The sequence below is a fragment of the Branchiostoma floridae genome, chromosome 1, assembly GCF_000003815.2.
Source record: "Branchiostoma floridae strain S238N-H82 chromosome 1, Bfl_VNyyK, whole genome shotgun sequence".
Classification (NCBI taxonomy): domain Eukaryota; kingdom Metazoa; phylum Chordata; class Leptocardii; order Amphioxiformes; family Branchiostomatidae; genus Branchiostoma; species Branchiostoma floridae.
Window position 1 is genome coordinate 20,492,545 of NC_049979.1, and position 21,175 is coordinate 20,513,719.

At 39.0% G+C, this 21,175-nt stretch overlaps 2 protein-coding genes across 10 annotated transcripts in view; one reads left to right on the top strand and one right to left on the bottom strand.

Annotated features, from left to right (window-relative positions):
- LOC118428226 (Fanconi anemia group M protein-like) overlaps nt 1–541 on the top strand; it is a 22,756-nt gene extending 22,215 nt beyond the window's left edge. For both annotated transcript variants that reach the window (XM_035838237.1, XM_035838244.1), the window contains exon 27: nt 63–541. In XM_035838237.1, the coding sequence (XP_035694130.1) occupies nt 63–171 (109 nt within the window). In that variant the 3' untranslated portion in view covers nt 172–541. The remainder of the gene's footprint in view (nt 1–62) is intronic.
- The window catches only part of LOC118428254 (cilia- and flagella-associated protein 70-like), a 21,386-nt gene continuing 446 nt past the window's right edge, over nt 236–21,175 (bottom strand). For 2 of the 8 annotated variants that reach the window (XM_035838266.1, XM_035838275.1), the window contains exons 2-37: nt 21,027–21,125; nt 19,349–19,535; nt 18,930–19,028; nt 18,586–18,668; nt 17,880–18,059; nt 15,579–15,700; nt 15,064–15,118; nt 13,918–14,012; nt 13,364–13,451; nt 12,937–12,966; nt 12,189–12,227; nt 10,829–10,904; nt 10,628–10,689; nt 10,270–10,311; nt 9,107–9,232; nt 8,852–8,929; nt 8,369–8,460; nt 8,018–8,078; nt 7,836–7,897; nt 7,480–7,545; nt 7,142–7,208; nt 6,863–6,934; nt 6,518–6,577; nt 6,111–6,236; nt 5,732–5,865; nt 5,012–5,127; nt 4,405–4,575; nt 3,881–4,087; nt 3,164–3,321; nt 2,868–2,894; nt 2,318–2,470; nt 1,828–1,989; nt 1,597–1,686; nt 1,271–1,372; nt 869–916; nt 239–700 (exon numbers count right to left, since the gene is read on the bottom strand). In XM_035838266.1, the coding sequence (XP_035694159.1) occupies nt 620–700; nt 869–916; nt 1,271–1,372; nt 1,597–1,686; nt 1,828–1,989; nt 2,318–2,470; nt 2,868–2,894; nt 3,164–3,321; nt 3,881–4,087; nt 4,405–4,575; nt 5,012–5,127; nt 5,732–5,865; nt 6,111–6,236; nt 6,518–6,577; nt 6,863–6,934; nt 7,142–7,208; nt 7,480–7,545; nt 7,836–7,897; nt 8,018–8,078; nt 8,369–8,460; nt 8,852–8,929; nt 9,107–9,232; nt 10,270–10,311; nt 10,628–10,689; nt 10,829–10,904; nt 12,189–12,227; nt 12,937–12,966; nt 13,364–13,451; nt 13,918–14,012; nt 15,064–15,118; nt 15,579–15,700; nt 17,880–18,059; nt 18,586–18,668; nt 18,930–19,028; nt 19,349–19,535; nt 21,027–21,104 (3,495 nt within the window). In that variant the 5' untranslated portion in view covers nt 21,105–21,125 and the 3' untranslated portion in view covers nt 239–619. Of the gene's footprint in view, nt 701–868; nt 917–1,270; nt 1,373–1,596; nt 1,687–1,827; nt 1,990–2,317; nt 2,471–2,867; nt 2,895–3,163; nt 3,322–3,880; nt 4,088–4,404; nt 4,576–5,011; nt 5,128–5,731; nt 5,866–6,110; nt 6,237–6,517; nt 6,578–6,862; nt 6,935–7,141; nt 7,209–7,479; nt 7,546–7,835; nt 7,898–8,017; nt 8,079–8,368; nt 8,461–8,851; nt 8,930–9,106; nt 9,233–10,269; nt 10,312–10,627; nt 10,690–10,828; nt 10,905–12,188; nt 12,228–12,936; nt 12,967–13,363; nt 13,452–13,917; nt 14,013–15,063; nt 15,119–15,578; nt 15,701–17,879; nt 18,060–18,585; nt 18,669–18,929; nt 19,029–19,348; nt 19,536–21,026; nt 21,126–21,175 lie in introns of all 8 variants that reach the window. The other 6 variants (XM_035838291.1, XM_035838298.1, XM_035838283.1 and 3 more) reach the window with 6 other exon arrangements.

Genomic DNA, 21,175 nt, shown 5'->3' on the forward strand with positions numbered 1-21,175 from the left:
AACATGTAAGGTCTTAGTGACCAAAATGTACAGAGTGTAACACACTTTTCTGTGTTTTCCAGCACAGCCATGCAGTTACAGATGAAGGGAAAGATGTCTCTTCAGAAGGCATCTTCTCTACACCAATTTCTCAGGCACAACTTCAACCCTCAGATGTTAGTAGACAAATAATATTAGCAAAAATTAACATTTGGAGGTGTTCCAATCTTTGAGATCAAAGACCACTGATTCAGAATTGTATGTAGTCAAGTATTTTATTTTCAAGAAGAAAAGCAATGCAGAAATATATATTTATTTACAAATGTCACCAGAATTAATATATTTACACCAAATTCTTTTGACAAGTTCAAATGCTCACAAAGAACCATCATAGATACTGCAGATATAACAGCACTTCAAAATAATTATCTTTTCTACTTAACTTGCAAACTGCTGCATGTCATCAACAAGTGTTCAAAGTGTAAAGCTTCCAACTGAAGGCTTTGAAATTGGTAAACTTCTCTATTTTGACACCAACAAGAAGTGAATAAAGCTTATCTAAGAAGTCAAAACAGCATTATTCCATGTTAATGACTTGTTCATGGTGTATGGAGAAGTTTGAGGATAGAGATGATACAGTTTAGAAGGACGGGTCACCAAATCCGACAGTCTGCTGCATGTCATGAATCTCGTTCATCAGTCCCTCGTCGTGCAAACCAACCTGAAGTGGGGAGAAGAGTGAGTGAGTTTCAGGGACTACTCCTAGAAATATATCAAACTCACCATCGCAAAATTCTGAAGTGTACCCTGGCATATTACCAATCCTGTTCACATTTGAGCAGTTTAGGCCATAATTTTAACATAGGAAGACTTCAGGTTGCAGACATACCTTGATGGCATACTTGTAGGCTTGTTCAGCCTCCAACTGTCTGCCAGTCTGAAATACAGGTTTCATTTAGCAACATTCTCATGAAATAACAGGATTGAAGAGATCTATATGTAACAGGATTGAAGAGATCTATATTTATAATACAAGAACAGCCTGTCTTTGTTAGAAAACTTCTTTCTGAAATTGTTGTACCTTAAAAGTATCACATGACACGTACAAATCATTATCCCCAATCAAAAGTACAAAGAACTTTTCATGAAATTAGGTTAATGATCCTTGACTACTACCAAGTATAAATCAACATCGTAAAGTTGCAGAGCAGTCGGCAGAATGTTTTATCTAGGCCTGTTGATCAGAATCTGTGTCGGCAATTGACTCTGGTTTCAGTACTTCAGTACTAACCTGTAGACAGACCAGCGACAGGTAACCCCAGACTTCAGGGTCAGCATTGTTCAGGATGTTAGCCTCAGACAGGGCATCTTCTGCCTCTGACAGCTCACCCAGCTAGAAATACATGAACACATTATTACAAATTATGATAGAACTAATATTAGTTATGAAAACTAACAAAATTCACTTTGCACACACTCAATATACATGCTCTACATTCCAGTAAGAGTGAGAGAGGCTCGTAGGTGCAGCAGATGTTTAGAACATTAACCTGACCCACCCTACAGCCTTAGACTCTATTAGATCCCTTACAATAACTTTCCAGTGTTTGTACTCACCCTGTAGCAGGCAATGCCCACCCCCAGCCAGGACACACAGGATGGGGAGTGCTTACAGGCCAACAGGAAGGTGTTCTTGGCCTTCTCAAACTGTAACAACAAATTTGACATTATATCATCCAAACAGACTCTCAAAAAATTTCATTTCCAACATAAAAAAAGGAATGCACAAAATCAATCCCTCAGCAATTCTGAAAAGTTTGTATACCGGTAGATACTGTAACAACCTACCTCAGCATCCTGTAGACAGATGGACGCCAGACGGAGGTAGATGGCGTGCGTGTCCTGGGCATCCCTGACGAAGGACAGTGTCCTGTCGTAGCAGTCCTTAGCTACGGCCATGTCACCTCGCATGTAGTTCAGGTGACCAGTCATGGCCCAGGCATCTGGATTCTGAGAAATAACAGAAATAAAGAAAATTGATTATCTTTTTCTGTTTCAACATAGGGAAAGAAATTATGACATGATATTAATTGTTCATACCTACTACAAAATTGAAAAAATAACTTCTAAAGCCATTTCAACTGTTAACTGTAACAGATTTTTACAAGATGCTAAATCATTGCATGACAGTGACATATTTGTCATGTTGTTATCCTTCATAATATACAATATACTTGCAGCACCTTAATATGTCAGCTGCCTTGTGTATGTCAGAAGGTTGGCTGCGGTTAAACAGTGAATATATACCATGATGATGAACAAAAGCTGCAACAAATACCTGGAAATCCATGGACGTAGCTTCCTTCAAGCAAGCCTCTGCATCAGCATACTCCTTCTTCTGCATGTGCAGCCTGGCCAGGGCCACATTGTACTCAGCACTGGGGCCGCCTCCCTTAGCTAGCAGCTCATGTGCAAGGGCTCGCTCAGCAAACTGGAACAACCAAAGTGAAAGTTGTTAGTAAATAAGACTCGTTAAAAACTAACTTGAAAGCTTGACCTTTAAACTACTAGTAACATATTGGATGTAGAGAATGATACTATATGTATGCAGTGTAGATTTTTCATTTAAAACAGAGTCGATGTTGATAAAGCTTGACCTACAATTATGAGCCCATAAACTACTTGTCTACTGCTAATGACGAATCAAAATTTAGGAATCATTTAAGTCTTCAGTTTAACTGAAATATGCTGTAAGAACATGCATACCAATTGGAAGCTAGGTCACCCATATCACCATTTCTATCACCAAAAAGCTTTATCAGTGCCACTTAAGAGTATATTTTGTATATACCATAGCCCCATGCTGCCACAGTGTAACTGAGACTTACTGAACGTTTGGTATCCCCAAACTTGGACTGCACAGAGTGAGCGGTAATGTGACAAACAAACTGCATGATTATACTGAAAACTGTTATATTCATATAGATCCCTTTTTTTATTACAAAAACATGTATCATCCACCCATCCAAACATCATATAAAGTACATTAGACATGCAATAGTTCCTTGATGTTTAGTCTTAGCATGCAGCAAACCTCCAATAATCAGTTAAAAGAAGATGCAGCACTCAAAAAGTTAATAGTGATGAATAAATGCAGAAACAAAACACTAGAATGGAATGTCACCTTGGTGGCCTTGACCTCCAGCAGGAACTCCACAGCCTGCATGTAGACGCTGGTGGAGGGGACGGGGGTCGGCTCACGCACCACCTCAGGGGTGGAGTGTCGGCTGCCCTCACCCTCCCCCTCCCGCCGAGAAGCCACAGACTCTGCAGGCTGGGAACCTGGGCAGGAAACAGTGGTAAAGATGTCTCTGCTGCAGTTCAAACCAAACAAGCTAGGCGGCATGCATTATGTAGATGCACTGGCAACAGTGCTTCACACACATTTTGTGGAGTGCCAGTGAGATACTTTCTTCACTGCAGTTTGAGTCCAACTACTAGGTTTGTCCACAATCTGAAGATGCACTGTGTCTGCCCATGCAGATCAGTCATGACAAATACAGATTTCACCATTAACAATATCTCTTGCAAACACAGTAAGACTGGTACTTTTCTTACCACTGATAGTTCAGTACCATGGTCAGCACCATGCACATTGGACTTACCAACATTCAATTTGGAAGGACCACAAAAAGGATGTTCGAGTCGAGTATGAAATAGTCTACATGCCAATCAACTGTACTTTGTTAAGATGTATCAACAAAATATGAAAGTAAATACAAATGCCAGTTCCAGATATGAGACATTGAACCAATTTTCTAAAGCTAAATGTATGGTTGGAGAAAGAAATTTTGTATCTACATACAGGTACGTTTTCATAGAGAATAGATCTTAGGCCCACCTTGCTTCTCCTGGTTGACAACGGATCCCTTCTTGGCGCTGCCTGCCACGGAGGAGCTGGACTTGACTGATCCAGGTGGTACAGATGCGGCTGCAGCTGCAGCAGCTGCGGCTGCACCTGCACCGTCCCCCGTGGGTGTGGCAGCTGTTTCCATCACCCTGGGTACGGACAAGGCGTCCTCCCCAGACTCCCGGGGAGTTCCTTCCTCTGTTAATTAGAACAGATAAAATAACTGTACATTCATTTATTTTCATAGGTCTTAAGTTAGTGAAAGGAGGAGAGAGGGGGCTTTTGCAGTGTTTTATGTCAAACTACAGTTGAAATAATTCTACAGTAGAAATAAAACCAATATGAAAATAAAACCAATGAAATGAACCCACATAATCTGACAGTTGATCACAGTATTACAAAAATCATACCTAGAAGTTCTGACAATATCTTCAAAGATATTTTATAGAGTACCCATATAATTCTATAGTTCTATTATAATGGCATATAACAGATGGTAATGTTGTGGTACAAACCTCTCTCCCCAGCATCAGACACACTGGTTCTCCCCTCCTCCTCATGGGCCCTCCTCATGGCAGCCTTCTCCTCGTCCCTCTTGTGGATGGCTGCCTGCACGTTCAGCTTGTTGGCTTCAGAAAATGCCATCTCTGCTCGGATATCATTCCCCAGACCATCATAGAACAGACCTAATAGAGGAGAAACCACTTAGTAATGATCATGATGATGCACTTATGTCAATCTCTGTTCTACTTACAAGGTATTGATTGTAAACATGTAAATTCTGATATAAAGCTGCAGTAAAACTGACATTTACATTATACAAAATAAATCTAGATTAGAATTGTAAATATTGAGTTTAGATTGAGTCCTAAAACAGAATAAGAAGTTTCAGACTGCATCTGTGTCTTTTATTAGTGACTGTCATCATGACTGCTGTTTGAAACATATCTAATGGGTTGATATATTTTGCATACATAGTGTATTCTGTGCCTTGATGTGTCGTAAATCCACATTTTTGTAAATCTAGAGAATTGCGCTTCTACAGTGGTAGAGTCTACAGTACCTGGACAAGAACAATAGATATCATTGTGTTCTTAAATGGTAGTGCAGAGACTTGCTTACCAAGCAGTGTCCATGCCACCACGTTGTCAGACTCCACACAGGTGGCGTTCTCAAAAAAGGTCTCTGCCATCTCATGCCTCTCTTCCATGGCTGACACAATGCCGTACAACAGCAGACTGGAGGGGGGAATCAAGGTGTTAAGTCAAAGGAGCTAAGGATTTATAAGATCAAAGTGGCTGTTTTATGGTTAAAACACAGCAAATGTTCAATTGCATCACCCTCCATTGCTCAATATCTAATAGAACATCTGATTCAGTTATGGTCAATATTCTTGGGTGGCTGAGAGCTCTTGGTCACATGTACATGTAGAATTTGTATACATTTGAGCTCCCTAACTGCTTTTTAGGAACTGCATAATGCTGCTACTTAAATATTTGATACAATAATGACTGTCACATACAATGATATATATATATATATATATCACTATTGACAGATATTTTCAACCAAATGCAAATAGACTTTTTATTCTTAAAAAAACTTCAAGATGACTTTCTGATTCAGCTTGCTTGGCAAACAGAGAAAAATCATATCAACTTGATAAACACCAATCAACAGATTACAAAAATGACAACAAGAAACACTGGAAATGCTACTGGCACACTGCTAAATTGTACATGTAGGTAATGAATCCTGTGAAATAGGAATCCAGTTAATTGAAAATATATATTGTCCTGTACACTTTATACATGTTCTGTGTGTTGAATATTGTACACCTACCCAGGGAGGTGCTGTTGGTCGATGGACACCGTCTCCTTGAAGCACTCCTCAGCCTTGGCATGGTTCCCAGTCAGCAGGCAGAAACAGCCATAGTCAAACCAGTGGTCAGGGTCACTCCTGTTCCTGGCCAGACGCTGGTGGAGAAAAGCACAAGACAAACGACATTACATCCAATTTTTGTGGCAGCATACAATGAAGACTGCAATGTGTTTTTAGTCTGCAATTTAACCCTTTTACCAGAAATTTTCCAGCCTGCATTGCTTAGTAGAATAACACCCTTTACTTTGGCTGAGGGTACCAATCTACATGTACCTACAATTGATGATAACATGGTAAAAAAAACTCCAGTCTGAGACCTTCTGTGAAAGAAACTACTCACCTCCTGGTAGTATCTCTCTGCCAGTTGGAAGTTCTCATTGACCTCTGCTTCACGTGCAAAGTGTTTCAGCTGGGCAGAGTCAGTCAGGGGTTCAGGCACTGGGGCCTGGTCTTCCAGGGACACCACCTGCAGATAACAATAGGAACAAGTTATACAGGCACTGGGGCCTGGGGACACCAACTTAACAAACAATACTTGAATATGTCAATATGGTGGGAGGAATATAGCGGGAGCATAACTCTCAGGCATCAGACCTTTGTCGGCCAAGTATAGCACCTCCAACAAAAAATAGTACTGTCCTATCAAAAACTGATGGAAAGTTAAACACAAATCTCATATTTTTGTTCAGCTGAAAAAGCTAGGTAATCCTTATCAGATAATGAATGAAAAGTTCTCAGGGAACACACCTTGCTGAGTCCGACATGCATCTGATCCACCAGGTATACGTACAGCTCACTCAGGAAGGCCTGGATGAAAAGGGACACATGATATCAGGCATTTTATGACCTTAGACCTGATAACAAACCTGTCAGGTCTTTGCTTTTTGGCAACTGAAATTCTTCCATGGAAAAGAATGCCTCTCTTGAACCATTTAAAACATGTGGATACAAGGCACAATACATTAGAAGTGTTTCTTAGAAGCAACTGAGGATCCACATTTACTTGAAGACTTTCTATGGGGAGTCTGGATAATAATTATAGTAAGAACAAGATTTAATGTCATTCTAACAGATGTGTACAGTACAATGTACCTGCAATTCTTCCTTGCTGGCAAAAGCAGTAGTCTTCAGGTACTTCTCTCTCACAATCTTCACCACAGCATGCTGCAAAAAAAGATCATGTCACCTGTTAGTCATTGGGAAGGAAACCACTAAATAAATATGTTAGCTCAACCTACTGATTTAGTAGTTTTTGTGTCCAAAATTGTGCTTAGTTACAGGAAGGCCTCGACAGAGCCCCATAATTATTTAAAGTAGTAAGAGTTGCTTTTTTGTTAAAACAAAACCAATAAAAAGACAAGTATGTCTCACCTTCAGTTGTTCCTTGAAAGCAAAGTACTTTCCTGATGTGTTGAGTTCATAGATCAACTTCTTCCTCCTAAAAAGGAGAGCATAAAAAATAACTTCAACAATGTACTGTACCTTCAGTTAGATATTTAATAAAATCAGTTATTTCATGGCAAAACTCTACATAATATAATATGTACAAGAAAGGAAAAAACATAGTGAATTTAAGCTTTTCAAGCTTAAGGACTGCTACATGTATCAATAGTGATGGTAGCCAAGTTCCTAACTTGACAGCAAACTATCCTAAAATTCTTTTAATGTCAGGCTGCTTTGCAAATGGGTGTCAGACAACTGGTCCTCACCTTTCCTCCATCCTCCTAGGATCTGGAGTCTCCTGTCCTGGGATAAACTCCTCACCAAACAACTCCCTATTTACAAAACAAACATTTCAACAGTTGAATACAACAAGTCTATAACAAAACATCACAAGGTTAGGATGACTACAAGACATTTCTCTCCATTACATAAGACTCCATAAATCAAGAGGAAAACCACAACCAAGAATAGGGAAGATGCAGCTGTTTTGCTTTGGTCTACATCGGAGAAATGACTGAAAACAAACAAAATCGAACTGTGTATGGTCCTCCCAAAGGGAAGATTGTTGGTGCTGACCATGGTGCTGAACTATCAGTAGAACAGTCTGGTGTAACAGTCTTACCTGAACTCATCCAGCAGTAAGTTTGCCACACCAGCCACCTGTGTGTGGAAGTCTTCCACTGCCTGAGGAAAAAGAGAAGAACAAATTTTGATATTAAACTTTCAAATTAACAGTAATGCAGTTTTACATCTGGTAGTCAGATACAAAAGTCTGAAGTTATTGCATACAACAGGGAGCCTTACCCTCTGTGCACCATTGGTTCTGCGTGGAAACAGCGGTCTGGGGGGAATATACTCCGCAACTCTGGAACGTAAAAAAAGAATTAATGGAACGGCAAACCATAAATCAATTCCCTGAATAACCTAAGATCATGATAAATGTTAAACCTACAGACTGAGATATTTTACAAGACAAAGAAAGTTATTGTCAAAAATGATGTTTTTAAAATCTTGTTTTTCCTGCCAACTATCACAGAATTGATCATTTTGGCATCAAACATGGTAGAAGCATTTCAACTCGATCAATGAAATAGGCTAGAACACTGCCTGACAGAAAGTATCTTTTTCCAGAAAAATCATAAACTGCCATCTCACTTCTTGGCTAGCTCCTCAGGCGGCCTCTTGGGCACCAATGGCTTGTCCAGCACAAACTCCAGAATCAGATAGGACCGAGCTTCAACATATTGCTGGGGAGACAAAAAATGGGAATAGCTGTAAGACACACTGGTACCTTTACCTTCCATGTTGTAAATACAACTGTTAGAAGAACATAATGATGTACATTGTATTACTGTACATGTTTTGTAAACTATCTATACCTCCTAACCGACTATTGTTACAGTACCATTGCTGCATACTATGGGTAAACATATTAGTAACTTTTTCACGGATTCCTAATTGTCAACGGAAAATGAACTTTCATTGATTAAACCATTCAAGCTCATAAACATGCAGGCTGGACCACATAGCTGTACTTCTCATAATGAGATACTTGCTTAGATAACTATATGTGACATCACATTAATTCTGCTGGTAATACTAGTTGACACATCCTCTCCAGAGCAGATTTTGCCTTACCTGTCCTTCCAGATTCGGGGGTGCCTGCTGGTCAGCCATGTCTGAGGAGCTACCGTCTGCTGCCTTCATAGTGGAGGGCTGAAACAGAAGAAGATGATACTGATTCTACAAGTTTAAAGAACTTCATTGTGCATATTTAGCATACAGCAGTTAAACACAGAAGCTTTAACATGTGACAAAAACAAAATCACAGAATGATGACCATGCAAGTTCATGATGCCAGTGCAACAAATCAAAATGACATTGTTTTCTCACCTTTTTGCCTTCCTTGGGTTTTCCTTCCTTGCTGTCCTTAGAAGCCTTAGCTGGAGTGGCTGTGCTACGACTGAGCCCGCTGGCAATACGGGCTGCCTCCTGTGCAACCCCTCCTGTTCTCTTGGTCTGTAGGACAAGAAATTATGGAGTCAGAAATTATGCAACACTCTGATCGCAAATGTTATATCATGCTGTTAAACTATTCTGCATATGTACTGAAAATACATTGAATTTCAAGTCTACACTGTACTCAGTCAATTTACTACCTTCAGAATAAAGAGTAACTGTTAATCAAAATTAAGTTTGGGCTATCTGGTGCTTCAAATGTCTGACAGAGAACAAGTCACTGTTAATAATCTTTGAGTAGTAAAAATGAATGCAGTGGTTAGCCTTGATTGCATGAACCAACTTCAGCTTGTTCAGTTTGTATTTTGAGAAACTCTTCCCAAAGATGAACTTTGGTGCATGAAGGTAATCTAATGCACTGTTGCAAAAGGAATTGCTGGTGTGTACTAAGCTTTAAAAAGTTTCTGTAAATCTGGCTCTATCAAAGGATTTGTGAATTGAAAGATTTGCATGGTAATAGAGGCAACAGCATACATTTGTACAAGCTGTATGGTGTAATGGAACCAAACACTGGTAACAACGGAACTGTAACTCAACTTCCATTCCTTCTTTTTTTTTAAATGGTATTAATAAGTTAGTATATAATATCCAACAGTCAACAGCAACTTCACAGAGACTCCAGGGCTCGAAATTCATTTTTGGGATTAGGTGCACTAGTGCACCCAGCTTAAAAATTTGGGTGCACCAAAAAAATTTTGGGTGCACCCCTTAAATTGAAGTAAAAACCTAATAATAGACCTTAGTTACAACCTATCAAATTCTTATATAAACAAGTACTGGTATGTGACAGATATTTTTATTGTCTTTCTAATACTTAGATGTCAAGAACATGATGTATACTAGACTATAAGTATACTTTGATATTTTTACATACATAAAAAATAAGAAAATATTTGGGTGCACAGCTCCAATTTTGGGTGCACCTGGGTGCACATGCACCCAGTATTTCGAGCCCTGGACTCTCAACAAGAGAGATCCTGTAGAAAACTGGCATGTAATTTTTGTAAGAGCAACTGCCCTGTTTTACAGTCAGTTACCTTATCAGGAGACAAGCTGGCATCTAATTGGGACCAACTAGTCTGTTTAAGGGAAGACATGACATGGCATTATGCTGATTTTAGGACATGCGGTTGAAGCATACTGGCTTATTGTAGTTTTGTAGAATTGCAAACTTTAAGTTGTTTGATGCAAATATTAAATCAGATACATAAGGTGGATGTAGAGCAAAAGCGAAAAGGTGATCTAAAACAGGAAATATTGCACAATGTAATACAATGTAAACACACATCCTTCTGTCGCAAATACTGGTAACTAATGACCACCAATGACTAATCTCAAATAGGCTGGTAGTAGTATACAATACACACACGCATATTTAGACTAACGAATACCCACCTTTTCAAACACCTCATGCTCATTAAATGCCATGATCTTGTAAGCGCCTCGAATCTTCTTCACTGAAAGTTGTGAAAAATGATACTTAGCATAACAGAAAAAATTCCCTGCAACTTAAAGTTCAAACAAACATATGAAAAGTACTATAGAGTACAGAATTTGACTGACAACTTGTGTTAATCAGAACCTGGCTGTCCTTACCTCCTGGGTACAGCAGTGGGGCCATGTCCACATACGCCACACCATGGAAGCTGACTTGGACATCATCATCTCTGTCCTATATTCACACATTGATACATGTTAGATATTGGCAATACTGCAATGTTATTTTTGACTTTTTGTTACCATTTGTATTATGAGCTCCAATAATTAAACCGAGCGCATTGTCCACAATGCAATTTATCCCACTGCATAAACTCATGACTTAAGATTTACCTAATATACATATAAGGGCCTCTGGTACTTGGTATTGATCATTGGACATTTTGTACATCAAAAATAAAGCCATGCAGAATGAAAATTTGGGCCATTTTAGGAAAATGGTTTTTCTTGGTCGACATTAGAATAAAACATAGTTTAGCCGGACTTTGAAGCTGACAAACTAGTGAATGTATGATTGGAATACAAAGACGCAAAAAATTCTATAAACATACTGTTTCTAATCATGACACACCTTTCAGCCTGACTATGATTACTGTGGGTACAGACAATATTTTTCTAAAGCAGTCTATTACTGTAAGAAGAGGATGCCACCACAAGACAGACAAAACAACACAGCAACAAATGCCAAACCAACCATGCCGTAATACACAGATGTCACAGATGAAATTGAAGCCCTGGCAAGATGCTTGCAATAGAAGGTGCATTTCTTATAATTACATTTTATGTATCAACAACTTCCTCTATAAACTATTTAATTGTTTCTGTTGCTCCTACATGTCATCACCACAGCCAAATGTAAAAGTACATGTTGAACTAATATTTACTCATGGAATCAAATCAGGTATTTCTTTTAGCTTTTGATAAAACTACTACTGAAAGCTTGTCCATGCATATGCCATGCAGGAGACGGAAAACACCAAAACACAAATTGTGAACAAATTACTAGTAATGCATGCTCAGAAAATGTTTTTTGGCATGCATATTAGCTCATGACTAATCAAATGTTAGTGCAGAATATGATTAGTTCATGCTCTAGGTGCAGCAGAAAAATCACCGCTCTCCTAATCTTTATCAGGTCTAACAAAATAGCAAAATACAAGGAAAATAGCAAAATACAACAAAAAGTATGGGCCTGTATTTTGCTATTTCCTCAAGTTTGCATTTTGCTGTTTAGTCAATGCAACTCAACTTCAACAAGATGCACCTCTATTGCAATTATGGTGAATTGTCATGCTTCATAAGATCAAAGGGATTCTCAGGCAAGCAAAATCTCTGCACAACTTTCTGTTGTCATCAGCGCAAAATCAAAAACAAGGCATTCAAGTGCGGAAATCAGATATTGTTTCTCATGCACAGACATGCCACAAGACAACGCAGGTGCGGGAGGGGGGTTACCAACCGAGCCGCTAGAGGGTGTAGGTGAGGTGGTCAAGTGTCGCTTGTTAGTGACGAGGAGGAGGGGAGAGAACAGACATGCATGTTAGACGTGAATGTGACAATTGTTAGTAGTCTCACCATGCATATCTAATGCTGTCCTAATGAGTAAGTTTTATTCCTCCCATGGCAATTTGGATTTAACTCTTTAGAAGGCTTCTTCATTCAGTGAAGTTTGTGAAAGGGGATAGTTAAACGTTTATATTTCTAGCTCTGCCATTACATCATTTTCAGTCAAAGTTTAGGCCATCTGCCCCTCAAAGCTCTGTCTTTCAGTTTTAACAACCTAAACTCTTAGGGTGTCGCCAAAAAAAGTCTGATACACTATTAAAGATTTTGGTCAGATTTTGTGCATTTGCAGCTCCAAGATTCTGTTCTAGAATTTTTTCAGACACGTAATGTAAATAATATGATACTCTTATATCATTAGTGTAAAGTAACTATATTGAATAAAATTTTCTGCAAGAGAAAAAGTAGCACTCTAAAACAGAATGTACTAGTACCAGCCAAAATGAAAACAAACTGTACATATGCCAGCTACCATCTAGCGATGAACACAAAAGGTTTTTTGCCATTGTCTTAAACAATGACATCTTTCTCTTTAGCAATGATACAGTAGACTTCAGACTACAATGAAAATAACTCTATGCTACATTTGTACCTGTACCACATAGGCATGCAGAACTGTATGTACAACTAGGTTAGGTACAAACCATAGCAGAAGGAGCTGGGGTTAGATGCTTCTACATGAAGGAGAGAGAAAAGACACCAACATTTTAGACATTGTCATCAACAACACACTGAAAAGATTAGCCAATAAACACACACATCACCAAGATAGAGAATCATCATTATGATTTCCTTGTTATATATTACACCTTAATCCATTGGTTAATTGCAGACTAAATCAAACCATTGCAAATTGTAATACGTTAGAAATAGAGACAATGGCAGACAAACATTTAGCAACACACAACATTACAATGAACAGCTGCATAAGATTAATGCACACCCATGAATTAATTTTTTGCATCAAATTCAAGCTTGACCATGTTGTTATGGTGTAGTCTACATGCAACCATAGGACCCCTGAAAGCCAGCCACAAAACGATTCCATCTCCTTATAAGGTAATCCCATACCTTGCCCTTGCCCTTGGAGGCCTGTGGGATTGGTGTCCTCATGATCTCCACTGGCCACACACGCGACATGGCTATCTTGTTCTGAAAGCTGAGAACATCATTTGAGATCATTACCGAGACACACGGGCCAACAGTTTTCAAAATGAGATGTAGGGAAAGTAAGAGGAACAGTGAACTATTTGAAATACTGAAGCTTTAATTTGCACCATGATAGAAAGTCAATCACAACTTCCATTTCTACACACTTTTGTCTTCCGAGAGCAGACGATTAGTTACATGTTTGCATGCTGTTTCTGTTCAGCAATTCATACTTGGTGTCAGGTAGTGGGATTTTGAGTTGGTTCATGGCAGTGTGAGAAAACATGAAAATGATAACAGAAGTTACTGCTTTGCAGATCGAATGACACTGCAAAATCAAGGAGAAATGATACACACACATGCATGCATACACACACACAAACAAACATGCACATACACACAAACACACACTCATACATATGCTTAATATATGATAACTTTTATCACAAGTCAGGAGAAATAATAAGATGGCTCACCTGGTGACAGCACCTTGCTCCAGGTAACACCTCCTCTCCACGTTCCACACAACTTTGGGTTTCTCTGACTCCGCCTCCACACGGAAAGGTCGATCCTGACAGCAGATTTACATAATTACATTAACCAATCAACTTTATTTGGTAGTACTGCACCTCATTTCCTATATGTTGATAATTTGCCCAACTTATACATCAAGTGACAGTGTACTCTATGTTAATGATTCAACCACAGCATGTATTTCAGCACCAAGGGAAGCACAGTGAAAATATTTCATCTTTGCCCGCCCAAAACTAGAGTCGATTCCGAGTCACCGAGAGGGTTTTGAAATAATATTTGTAATAAGTTTGAACTATTCTAAGCAAAAGAATATTTCAGTCACTGTAGTTCTAAATTGTTCAAACAAATGAAAATGAAAGTGTGAACATGTTTGAACCTATCTATATATGTTGGAAACATTGGGAAATTAATGGTACAAATATCTCTTTATTTAGAACAATTTAGAAACATCTACGTGTTTTTGTTATTGTTGGAACATGTGATCATATGTTCCAACAATTTGCGTCATTTTTTTCCTCCATAAAAACTTTTATTACCCCAATAAACAAAGCTGCTAAGATGGGCCTTTTGTTTGGGTCTTGTATTTTTAGTAGACACTAGTGGCTCTTTTGTGAAAAGCTGTCAGACAGACACAATTTCCTGTACTTGGCAGGGATGTGTGAATTGCCCTCTTCCCAGCCCACTGACCCAGTTTCATCATTTTGTTTCACTGTTCGAACATATGATCACATTTGATCACAAATGATAAATCTATGTTGGAACAGTTTAGAAACTAACAGAAATAATGGATTTGATGTTAGAAATGTTTCTAACATGTATGAACACTATAGAAAATATTTAGAACATCACACAGATATTATAGATAGTTCTAAACAGTTACTTATCACATTTAGAATGTTATAAAGATTTTCATAATGTTGGAACAAAAGGCAAGAAAGACCCTCTTGGTAATGTGGAATCGACTCTATTGCAAAAATTAAAAAATATCAATTGGTGTAAAAGTTGACATGCAAACTGATACCACATATACCATGTCTTAAGCTTAAAGCAACTTTTGTAAACCCTGAGTTCCAAAAGGGTTTTGTCACCTCCTTGGTACGGAAGTCGCCATCCTCTTCGTCGTAAGATGAAGCCGTCAGAAAACTGGGGAAAAATGCATTTAAAAAGTCAGGAAGATTCATAATTCATTGTTCTTCAAGGAAAAACTAAAATCTTAACAGTTTACTGAATGATTTATTGTGCGAGGGTACATTCCAACTTCAGAACATTAATATTTGGGCTAAACTATCAAAAATACTCCAATCAAATAGGGGTAGGGAATCTCCCGAGCAGCCCTCGTAACCCCTGCTTCGCCTATTGGGTCAGTTAGTCCTCACTCATAGTGAGCAATTGGGCTGGTCTCGATCATGATGTTTCTGACCTAGGGCGAAGAGTTGCTGTTACAGTTCCAATCATGTAACCCGTAACATCGAGTGGCCTTCAGGCCTTGTTACGTGGTGACCATTGAGTAAAAAAAAAAAAAAAAAAATCAAAATTGTAGAAAATATTCAACAATATAATCAAGTTAAGATGTTGCTTTAATGAAAGATTATGTTTTACTAACCTGTCTGGAATGAAACTAGCTCCACTCTGTGAATTCGGAACTGTCATCCATTTCTTCTGCGGTGGTTCTTTCTCTTGTCCTGGCTTAAGCAGGCCATTGGCAAAAACCACTGGTACTTCTTTCTAAAACAAAAAACAATGCGACAGATTAGCTGGACTAAAGAAATTGAGTTAGTACTGAAGGCATAATCAGGTATGTGTTATGTGGTTATATACATGCAGTTTCTGTGCCTCAAACCAAAGTTGGTGTCAGACGGTGGGATTTTGTGTTTGGTCAATTTTTAGTAAAGTTACAAAATGTGAAAATGTGACTGCTGGAGAGATCCAGGCACTGCAAAATCTTAAAGGGGAAATCAGAGTTGTGTTTGTGATATGTTTTTCAAATCCCATTGTGAATTCAATGGTGATTGCAACAATGAAACAATGATGTAACATTGCTGCATCTGACATTCCCTTTGTGAATCATTGTTCTGGCAGGTTCTGGTGCAAAAAAAATGGGTGCCAATGACAAAAAAGTTGGTGTTTGCTGCAAGTGCTGTGACATGTACTGTCCATAAGAGAAAGCAGTAACACCCAGGATCACTCAACCATGCTTTTTGTAGCCATTGTGATTACCATGCGTTTGGTACTGGAGGACATTTTTGAACGTTGTGGGCACTTCTTGTTGGATTTGGAGACAAGTTTGTAACCAGGCACTAGAACACCGTTACAGGCCACCATAGGCACCTCACTCTACAATGGTCATGTCGTTAGTGTATAGGGCAAGATGGTAAGAACGATATTAGATGGCAAGACAAGCATAGTCACAGCAGAAAGTAATTTGTCAAATTGTATCCCTGGCAGCATGCACAGCTAAATACTTAGAATCTTAGATATGGCAAAGATTCTTTGACATATGGTGTCTAATTTTCAAACTGGCAAATGGTTGCAAACAAGATACTGTACATTCAAAATGCATTTAAAAATCAATTACAATCAATTTTTCTTCTCATTACACATTCAATTTCTTTTTGAAATCAAAGCAAATTTGGGTAACAAGGCCAAAAAATTAAAGTTTAACGGGAGGTGCCCCAACACGGTGCGCTTTTTCTTGCGCTCAAACTCATGGCGCTCCATCGCTAGTTGCCTGAGAGTGGTCAAATTTTGATGACTGAATTTTTTACTCATAGATTTGAACAACATACTTGAATGAGAAATGCATTCATGTGGTTCATGAACCTTTCGCGCTGCGTGTTACAAGCGGCAAACACTGAGAGACAATTTCGTGTATGTAACCTTCCAATTTTGTGCTACGCGGGACAGTGTGCCTAACTCGGTACGCTTTTTTTAATATTTTGCTCTCTTCAGAAGTAAGTGGTAAATCTAAGTACACAGAAAAAACTTAATAGTAAGATATTTTAGCTTTCTTTTGACAGTAAAATCGTGACTTTATGTACTTCTTGTCTCACATGAGGAAGGCTGTACCTAGAACAATCCAGCTGATGTTTTACGGGCAACGGGCTGAATGCACTGATTGTGAATGCCCGACTAAAAAAACCATTACGAAAAAACGACACCGCCAACATCAACAAAACTCTGTCTGATTATATGAAAATATCATCTACATCTCTCTGTCAAGTCTTATTTTCATAGACAGCACGAATCATTTGTTACAGTCAAATAAATCTTTGGAGCGTTCTCTAGTCTGCCACCTTCACGGCCACACTCCCTTGGGAGTACAATGGTGGCAATGTTTATGTCGCTTCCTTTTGGTTACTTTTCTACTCAACAAACAGTTGAAGACCCATATTCATAGTGTTTTATGGAGCTTTATTTATGTGTATCATGGCAGTTGTGTGACTGCTTGGATGAGTTCGTATAGTTAGCGACACGAGCCGCCAATACGCAGAGGCCGGTGACCGCAGTGATTCAGCACTGTCAACATTACTGTTAGAATTCTGCTCTTAAAAAAACATGAAATAAATATGTTAAAGTATACTTGGAATGCAAATTAAAGCTGTGTGCATGGACTTGGTTTATTTACCTTTGTAATCAGCATAGTCAGTGGCAACAAACACGGTGTACTTATGGATAATAAGATCAGCAAAAAATCCGTACCGTCTTACGACGGGGACCGTCTTAGGGCAGCCCCCGTTAATAAATTGCGGAAGTTGAAACAAAGAGCACTTTGCAGGCCAGCACATTATTCTTTCTTTCAATACATCAATGTTCAAATGCCCTAGATCACATGTTGATGTCAAGGGCATTAGTAAGCGATGTGCCAAATGAGTACCAAAGTTGAACATCCCATGCACATACTAACCTCTGCTGTAACAGGCAGTGGCAAGGAGACTGTGTAGTTGAACTGTGCGGCTGGTGTCGGGGTCCAGGAGTCAGGGAGGGAGAACCCTGACTCGACCGTTACTCGGAGGAGGTTGGTGTCTGCGAGATTCTCCTCATACAGTAGCGGGCTTTGTACAGTCACCAGGATGTCCAGTTCAGGCTAATGGTAGGGAGAAACATAGTGTCAAACAGCCATGCTTTCTTCAGAAATGTTTCTATAACAAAATTGGGAGCCACAGCCTACTCGTCCAGGTATATTTCTGTTCTAATAATACTGTTAAAACTATCACACTGGGATGTCTGACAGATAATGCTGTCATATCTGTGACATCAGAGAGGTAAAATCTCAGGTTTGTGCAATGTATTTGTGATGTCACTGAGGTAAATACTCAGCTACATATATTAGTGATGTCATTGGTTTCTGTAATGTATAATGTAGGAAGTCAGTGGAGCAACATATGTCATAAGATAAAAGTACATGTGTATTTAGTACATCTAGTTGTTATTTTGTAGGAGTCATGTCCATTATACAACATATTCGACAAATTATTATAATATGATCATGGATGACAGCAAAGTATTTTCTGTCTTGCACTATCATTAAGAATAACAAAGTAGCTCCTATGTCTTGGGCATTTTACAGAGCCATAATGATTGTAACATCAGTGACATAACACAAAAGTTACCTTTGGCAAATCAGTTGGTAAGTTTTCCAGTGGAGACCCAACAACAGGGTGCAGTGCTAGGGTTGCCTTGTGTCGAATCTCTCCTGATGGGAAACATGGCAGGTAGGATTTCTTATGAGCAATGTAACTGTGACAACAGATTATTAAAACAGCCTTTTACATGTAGCAATGAACATTTAAAAAATCCTTAGTAGGTCTATCTTCAAGTGATTCTCCAACATTTTACTATGATATATCTCAATCCTCATCTTGAAATATTGTAAGTACTCCTAATGCAAAAAACAAAAAACACTGTCATCTAAGTTATATCCTAGATCTTGGGGGAAAGACAGGTTACAACTCACCTCTCAGCAGCGGTAGCAGGTCTACTGTGCACTGTCCCAACACCACCGTCTTTTCCTCTTTCTGTTTCTTCTCCTTTGGCAGAACCTCTATCACAGTCACTGAAAATAGAAGTTGATCGATTTAAAGGTGTTGTTTCTATTTGAAGAAATTGACAACAGTAAGAAACTGGGTTAAACTTTCATTTACACTTCTAATTTCTAAATATCTCTTGTCAGGTTAAAGAATAGATTTATGTTTTGCCCAAAAGGAATGTTTTATGAATATGAACATACAATATAAAGTGTAACAAAAAAAATTACCAGTATGTAAAAGAGCATTGTTATACAATATGTACTGTATACATATTTAAAGAATAGACCAAAAGTAATACAGCATTTCATAGAACAGAAACAGAACACAGTTGTTTATTTGTACTCACAAAGTACAGGTTTGTGTGCGATACTGTCCAGTCCCTCTGGCCCATCAAAGTCACACTGGACATTACAGTTGAAGTTGTACTCAGCAGCAGTGTCCCCTGAGGACTCGATTTTAGCCGACTCTCCCAGAGACGTGGTACCAAACTCTGCCTTCACGTGGGATGTTAGGACATCTCCCTTCGACCCTTTCTGAGATACACAATCATGAATACAAGCTTAGAAGTGGAAGAAATGCAATCATGAATACAGAATTAGAAGTAGAATTTCAGACGTAGTGTTACATGTAGAAAATTCTTGTTGAGTTTTCTCTTCAGGCTAAGTTCTCAAAGCTATCAAAGAACTGATGAACTTGAGTTATCCTTTCCAATTTTATGTATCATTTGCTGTTTTACATGTATATATATTGTGCACATGTTTATTTTTGCATAGATAGACAGACTACTTTTAGTATTATAGTAAAATGGTTACAAAGTGAAAGAAAAGAAATTCTGAAAGATTATCTAAAAATTTTGCTTTTTAGTAATTTGAATACGAGAAAGTACTAGTATTAATTCAGACTAGCTTACATTATTGCCAGATTGTCATTTTTTTTTAACATTTACATGTACAGGTTTGACAGAAAGAGGAGGCAAATATACAAAAGTAACGGTCTCCTCTGTCAGCACTGGAACACCAGTGCTGAAGTGGTCGTCAGCACTGGAAGTCCAGTGCTGAGCCGGCGTCAGCACTGGAAATCCAGTGCTGAGGCAGCTTCAGCACTGGAAGCCCTCCTGTCAGCACTGGAAACCGAGTGCTGAGACTACAATCGGCACTGAATTTCCAAATACTAGTAGTTTTCTACCTGTAACTAACCTATTGTTCATAAAAACAAAACAAGTGAGCTCTTTACCACACACAGAGTAGGTGATAGTTGTCTACCCGTACCTACTTATTGTTTGTAAAAAAAAAAGACGCTACTTTGCCGCACAATTAGAATGTGTTGTCAACCTGTAATTATAACTACCTATTGTTTGTACAGTTGATAGTTGTCTTCCTGTAGTGTCAATGTCCGCTTGGCAAGGTCTCATGGGGCTCTAATAAGTTATTTTTGTAATATTACAGATACGGGCGTATGCTACACGAACATTATGTTCAGCACTGGGACGTTCCAGTGCTTTATAAACGTCAGCACTGGAAGCCCAGAGCTGAAGTTTTTACAGCACTAGTCTTCCAGTGCTGAAAAGTTCCTGAGCACTGGTAAATCCAGTGCGGAACCCGTTACTTTAGTATATCAGCATTAGGTTCCAGTGCTGACGGCGGTTTCGGCACTGGGTAACCAGTGCTGAATGACCTTTGAACTGGCTCGCCGCCTCTCAGCTGCGAGTTCAGCACTGGTACCCGAGTGCTGACGGCAGTTCAGCACTGGAAAAACAGTGCTCGGAGAAGTTCAGCACTGGAAATCCAGTGCTCGTATTGGGTTCAGCACTGGAATTCCAGTGCTGAGGGAACTTCAGCACTGGAACAAGGCCGTTCAGCACTGGAAAACCAGTGCTGACGTTTCCTCAGCACTGGAAAACCAGTGCTGAGGCCGATTCGACCCATCGATTCAGCACTGGAACACCAGTGCGGAACCCGTTACTTTTGTATACTTGCAAACACAGGTAGCACATCATGAAGGAACAACAACTTGCTTTGACTGACCAGATGCCGTGACCTGAGGACGGTGATGTTGATAGTTTCTGTAGGGCGGACCTGCCTTCCATCGTCCAGGTCTGCCATGTCTCACCAACCACACGAACTCTGCAATAAAATTAAAACAAACGTGACCGTTATATCAATTTCAGAACACG